The sequence below is a fragment of the Octopus sinensis genome, linkage group LG30, assembly GCF_006345805.1.
Source record: "Octopus sinensis linkage group LG30, ASM634580v1, whole genome shotgun sequence".
Classification (NCBI taxonomy): domain Eukaryota; kingdom Metazoa; phylum Mollusca; class Cephalopoda; order Octopoda; family Octopodidae; genus Octopus; species Octopus sinensis.
In genome coordinates this window covers 6,453,444-6,460,046 of record NC_043026.1, presented here as the reverse complement: position 1 = coordinate 6,460,046, position 6,603 = coordinate 6,453,444, and the positions used below count along the sequence as shown (strand labels likewise).

General features: G+C 42.4%; 1 protein-coding gene across 2 annotated transcripts in view; it reads right to left on the bottom strand.

Annotated features, from left to right (window-relative positions):
* Positions 1-319: 319 nt before the first annotated feature.
* The window catches only part of LOC115226672 (UDP-glucose 4-epimerase), a 17,277-nt gene continuing 10,993 nt past the window's right edge, over positions 320-6,603 (bottom strand). The window contains exons 4-10 of one of the 2 annotated variants that reach the window (XM_029797686.2): positions 6,246-6,359; positions 5,521-5,697; positions 4,903-5,083; positions 4,351-4,436; positions 3,419-3,496; positions 2,372-2,486; positions 320-475 (exon numbers count right to left, since the gene is read on the bottom strand). In XM_029797686.2, coding sequence (XP_029653546.1) covers positions 405-475; positions 2,372-2,486; positions 3,419-3,496; positions 4,351-4,436; positions 4,903-5,083; positions 5,521-5,697; positions 6,246-6,359 — 822 coding nt within the window. In that variant the 3' untranslated portion in view covers positions 320-404. Of the gene's footprint in view, positions 476-2,371; positions 2,487-3,418; positions 3,586-4,311; positions 4,437-4,902; positions 5,084-5,520; positions 5,698-6,245; positions 6,360-6,603 lie in introns of those variants that run through there. The other variant, XM_036515184.1, reaches the window with a different exon arrangement.

Genomic DNA, 6,603 nt, shown 5'->3' with positions numbered 1-6,603 from the left:
ATCTATCTATCTATATATATATATATATATATATATGTGTGTGTGTTTGTATATACTGTTTGTTTTTATGTTATAATAGAAATTATTTCAAAATATTATTTAATTTGATTTTCGTATCACAACAGTTAGTATGTATTTATACATACATATGTGTATATGTATGTTTGTGTGTATACACACACACACACATATATATGCAGCAGTAAAGACGTGTGTTGATAGAGGCCCCACCCACCCCCATCGTGTGAACTCATCTCTGTATGATGGAGTTTGAGGAGTCAAAAAGATGAAGAGTCTGGTCTTGGTCTGGTTTTATTGATTTTGGTTTGGTAAGGTCAGCAGAGAGATCAATCCAGGTCATACTGAGGTCGGGTCGGGTCGGGTCGGGTCAGGACAACTGCGGTCTATTGTTTCTTTTCCGTAGTAGTCTCATACCCGTCTGGATTCATTGACTGCCATAACCATAAATCGGCACCTGTAAATAAAAACAAACACAGAGATATTATCATCATCATCATCCTTTAACGTCCGTTTTCCATGCTAGCACGGGTTGGACGGTTCGACCGGGCGTCTGGGAAGCCAGAAGGCTGCACCAGGCTCCGGTCTGATCTGGCAGTATTTCTACAGCTGGATGCCCTTCCTAACGCCAACCACTCCGTGAGTGTAGTGGGTGCTTTTTACGTGCCACCTGCACTGGTGCCAGGCGAGGCTGGCATCGGCCACGGTCGGATTGGTGTATTTTATGTGCCACCTGCACGGAAGCCAGTCGAGGCGGCACTGGCTTCAGCCACGATTCGGATGGTGCTTTTTACGTGCCACCTGCACGGAAGCCAGTCAAGGCGGCACTGGCTTCGGCCACGATTCGGATGGTGCTTTTTACGTGCCACTTGCACGGAAGCCAGTCAAGGCGGCACTGGCTTCGGCCACGATTCGGATGGTGCTTTTTACGTGCCACCAGCACAGAAGCCAGTCAAGGCGGTGCTGGCATCGGCCACGATTCGGATGGTGCTTTTTACGTGCCACCAACACGGAAGCCAGTCGTCATCATATAAAAAAATAATAATAATGAAATTATTGTATACAGTGCTCAGGTGCACCACAACTTGTCAGAAAGTGCGTATAAAGCATATGCAGTAATGTAGAAATGTCTGGGAAGCGAATAATGTATGAGTCGGATATGTGTCTTTATTAGCCACACAGGGCTGCACACAGACAAGACAAAATTACAAGGTAGAGCTTTTCTTTTGGGGGTAAAAGAAGGGGGTTTAGTTTTCGATCAAAAGGGATCGTAAATGGAAAGAAAGAGGACAAAAAAAGGGGAGGGATAAAATAAAATTTTTAAAAAAAGGGGTGGGGGAAGAAAGGAAAAAATTTGATCAATAGGGATCGTTATCACAGAAATGTCAATATGAAGTGTAAAGGGGAGGACAGGTGAGGTTTACCAGTGGAAAGAAAAGCCTACGGAAAAGACCACGGTAACCTTGGTCAATGAAGTCACATGTCATATTTCTTTTTTTTTTACTTTTTTTTGCAAATAAGCAACTCTCTGTATTAATTTTTACGGTTCATAGAATGTATGAGTCAGATAGATGCTTGCTTGTATGTATGGAGGGGAGAAAATCAGGTGTAGTGTTGGCAAATCTCAGGAAGCATGGAAGTTTTGAAGGATGCAGTGCTCCGACAACTAACAACTGATGCCGGCAGTCTGTTCCATGCTTCAGCAACTCTTAGCATGAAAAAATGTTTCCTAAAGTCATGGGAGCTGTGCTCATCACTTAATGTCCGTTTTGCCATGCTGGCATGAGTCGGACGGTTTGGCAGAAACAGACAAGCCAGAAGACGGCACCAAGCCCTGCTGCCCAGCTTGAGCTTGGTGCCGTGTCAATGGCACCCATGGAACATAAGAACATAAGAGGGTGGTCTTATGTTCCATGGGTACCGTTTACATGACATTGGTCATGACAATGATTTCACTTGGGTCGACGGGTCTTTTCGAGCACAGTATATTGTGAAAGGTCTCGGTCACCTGTCGTTGCCTCAGTGAGGGCCCAAAGTTCAAAGGTCATGATTCACTACCTCATCCCTCACCTCCATGAGGAAGAAGGAGAGGAGGAAGTAGAAGAAGGAGGACGTGAAGAAGAAAGAGGAGGAGGAGGAGGTGAAGAAGGAGGAGGAGGAGGTGAAGAAGAAGGAGGTGGAGAAGAAGAAGGAGGCAGAGAAGAAGTAGGAGGTGGAGGCGAAGAAGGAGGAGGAAGTAGAAGTAGGTGAAGGTGAAGAAGGGAGGGAGAAGATAGTGACTATGAAAACAGAACAACAACAACAACAGCAACAACAATGTCCAGTGTTTGCTAAAACGTATTTGTTTACTTACACATTTCCTTCAAGTCTCTGACAGCTTTCCATTTGAGTTCTTTGGCAGCGAGAGCGGGATCAGCGTAACACGAGGCCGTGTCCCCTTTGCGACGTTCCACTATCTTGTAAGGGATCTACAACACATGGAACCCGAAACGATGAAAGGCAAATAATAATAATAATAATAAAAAATAAATAACAAGAGCACTCAGAGAGCGCAAACCTCCGCCAAGGCAACACCAGCGTCCTCTCTACAATTAGCCAGAGAGGATTTTTTAAAAATGAGAATATCTGAAATAAACTCAACTGCTCTCACAAATGAGAATGCTAAAAATTAACCCGACCGCTCTCAAAAATTTAGCTAAAAAACAGGAAAAATAATCCAGAATCCTTGTCTTTTACCAGATCAATCCCAAAATCTAATTAGTTTGTGCCGGTCACGAGGCCAAACATCTCTGAAAGTTTCATCCGAATCCATCCAGCGGTTCTTGAGATATCTTGTCCATGGACAAACAAACAGACAAACACAACAGGAAACAATACCTCTGCTTTTGCTGAGGTGGTAATAATAATAATAATGATTTTTAATTGCAGCACAAGACCAAAGCCTCCCCACCAGAAATTACCAAAAACATGTAATGAAAAGAAATATAACAAGTAACTGCAGAATATGTGGAGATGGACAAGAAACAATAAATCATATTATCTCTAGCTGCCCAGTCCTGGCTAAGAAGGAATATATTCACAGACATGACAGAGTTGGAACCTACATACATTGGAAGCTATGCCAACATTATGAAATAACAACAGAAAAAAGATGGTATAGGCACACACCAGAAAAGGTCACAGAAAACGAGAAAGCAACCATACTCTGGGATATGCCGATACACACAGATAGAGAAATTAAAGGCAAAGTTGACCTTGGCAGAATTTGATCTCAGAACATAAAGACAGACAAAATACTGTTAAGCATTTTGCCCAGCGTGCTAACGATTCTGCCAGCTAGCCGCCAATAATAATAATGGTAATGATGATGATGATGATGATGATAACAGCAAACCCTTACCTCCTTGCCACTGGCCTCTTTAAAAGCCTTAATCATTTGTAATACTGAATAGCCACAGCCTGTTCCAAGATTGTAGACCTACAGAGAACAGAACCAGACAGTGATTCAAAGGGATTATTACAGAAAAAGGGACAAACTACAGCATTACAGTAGACAAAAATCAATAATTCTGAGACACACGGACACACACACACATTCATGTGTACAAAGCTATTCACACACACTGCTTCCTTACACTAATCCTGCTTAGCCCTTGTAACAGGATCTGGATTCGGTATCACTGGAGGGGTGTCCGATCTGATTCCCGTCACATTTAATTTTAGTTAAAATAACAGACAAGTCAGGCGATCTACGAACACAGCAAAAAATGTTGTGTTTTTCTCGTCGTAATGTAGGACTGGTGCACGTGTTCTCTGGAGGGAAACCAACAGCCGAATCTGTAGTACTGATTCTTGTTTGTTGGTCGAAATGATTCGTCGTGGTTCGCTGCTTGGCTGGTATGAAGTCCTCAGAGACTGCCAATACACGTCCGTTCACGAGGACTGCTAGAGCCAGAAAGAGTGAATGAGCGAACCGCGTTTTAGGGGTCAGTTCCCCGCACATGCGCATGGGGAAGACTTCCGGTGGCCAACCGGAAGTAATCCCATTCTGCGCATGTACGCTGAACCTTACACAGCAGCATCACTACACCCTCATCTCCTCCCACCCACGCCCCCACTTGAGAAGGTAACTTTCTTTTTTTTAACCCTTGCAGGACCAAATAAAAAGTTAGGTTTAAAACCCCTTTAAAACAAAAGCAAAGCCATATTTCATTCCATTTTTCCCCTCAGTTTCATTTCTCTGAGCTCTTAAAACTCACTAATTCCAAGCAAGATAAAACTACGTACAAAGAAATATGTAGAAAATGGTAAATACAAAAGGGAAGCACTTACTTTAAGTCCACAATCTTCTTTCACTTTCTCTACGGCCGACACATGACCACTGGCTAGGTCAACAATATGGATATAGTCTCGGACACCTGGAGAAAAGATATGGAAATATATACGTGCATACATACATACATTCAGATTTATATATAATAATTATGTAAGAATATATAATGCATTTGATTGTTGTTGTGATAGTGACTGAGTGTGAGTGAGAGTGAATAAGAGTTACTCAGCTGTAGCATGAGGTGTATGAAAAGTGTGAAAATGAGTGGAGGACGAGAGTGTAGGTGGAGGATGAGTGTATGGCAAGAGTGTGAGTAAAAGGCAAGAGGGTGCTAGAGAAGGTTGAGTGTGTAAACAAAGGGCAAGAGTATGGATGAGATGGTGAGTGAGAGTGGGCTGGTGATGGGTGAGTGAGTGCAACTGAAGAGCAAAAGTGCGAGTGAAAAGCAAGAGTGTGAGTGAAGGGTGAAGAGTATAATAAGGTAAATGAGAGAGTGAGAGTGTAAAAGAGATTGTGAGTGAGAGTAACGGTGAAGTGTGAGTGCTACTCACCTGTACCATCAGGAGTATCATAGTCATTGCCGTAGACTTTCACACCCTTCTGTTTACCCACAGCCACCTGGGCTATGAAGGGCATCAAATTGTTAGGGGTACCATTAGGGTTTTCGCCAATCCTGCCGGACTTGTGGGCTCCGACTGGGTTGAAGTATCTCAGTATTATAGCGTTCCATCGCTGAAGGCCACACAGACAGAGAGAAGAAAACAAAAAAGAGAAATTATTTGCATTCTAGAGTGGAAGGCATGGATGGATCATGGACATCATCATAATATAACAATAATAATAATAATAACAACAACAACAACATCAGGAAAAAAAATACCTTAGGAATGAGAACCCAGGGTTGGGTTCAAAATTCCACCAGGACACCTGATGAAGGGTGGAGAGTAAATCAGCCGAAACATTGTGGTAGGAACAAACAAGATGAGGACACACAACCGTCCAGTGTAAATGATGCACAGAATTAATCATCTCTTAACAAAGGAGTTCAACAGATGACATCTGAAGACAGCTGGAGCAAACAACAGCCGAACCACAGTCAAAGCAACAATCAAGAGGAGGACACTGGTCCTAATAGAACACAAACAGTCAACGAAATTATGGCAACTTACTGAGTCAGCCTTTGCAATGTCGGTTAATATGACCTCGATGAAGTATTTCGTCTGTCCATATGGGTTGATACAGCTGCCTGTCGGGTGGGATTCGGTGAGGGGTAACTCCTGAGGGACACCGTAGACCGTGGCCGAACTGGACACCACAATTCTGAACACTTCAAATTCTGTCATCACCTTTGAGTGAGAGAGGAGTGGGTAAGAGAAAAATATGTATTAAAAAAAAAGAACAAAAAAAAAATTGGAAAAGCATTTAACAAGATTAGGGCTGCAGTATGGGCATAACTTCTCTTCCTATGTTTGGTCCCAGAGGATTTGCATGAGGGTGAAGTTGTTGTTCTTGGTCTATTTAATCCATATATATATGTATATATACATGCACACACATACATGTAAGTGAATATAAGTATTTATATATCAAAAGGATGTGTTATAATACTATTCCACAGCCATACCAACATAACCCCATCATCAGCTGCCCCACAGATATTATTATGGTTTCGACACCTGGACAGTACCATTCAATCCGGTGAAGTGATTTAATAAAAAAACCTTCCATTAAAATGTTAAATTTATGTTCCAAAGTTATTTTACTAAACACTTCATTGTTTTCAAAATTACTTGAAACAAAAGTCAGAGAAATTTAACAGAAATAGGGGGTAACAAAAGGGTTAAAGGATGTTTTGTCAATATTTTTTTTTCTTTCTGATTGCTAAAATTCTTACCTCTAACAAGTTGAGGGCACCGCCAACATTATTCTGGTAGTAGAGTAAAGGTAGTTCGCATGATTCTCCGACAGCCTTCAGCGCAGCCAGGTGAATGACACAGAAGAACTTGTGCTGCAGGAAGAAAGAGACTCGGGGTTAAAAAACAAACTGTGGCACTTCCAACACCAACAATTCCATGACCACCACCACCACCACTACATTTATCATCAGCAACATCATCATCACCTGGTGTGGCCAAGTAGTTAGAAGCTTGCTACCCAACTACATGGTTCCAGGTTCAGTCCCCGTGTGACACCTTGGGCGAGTGTCTTCTACTATAGCCTCGGACCGACCAAGGCCTTCTGAGAGGATTTGG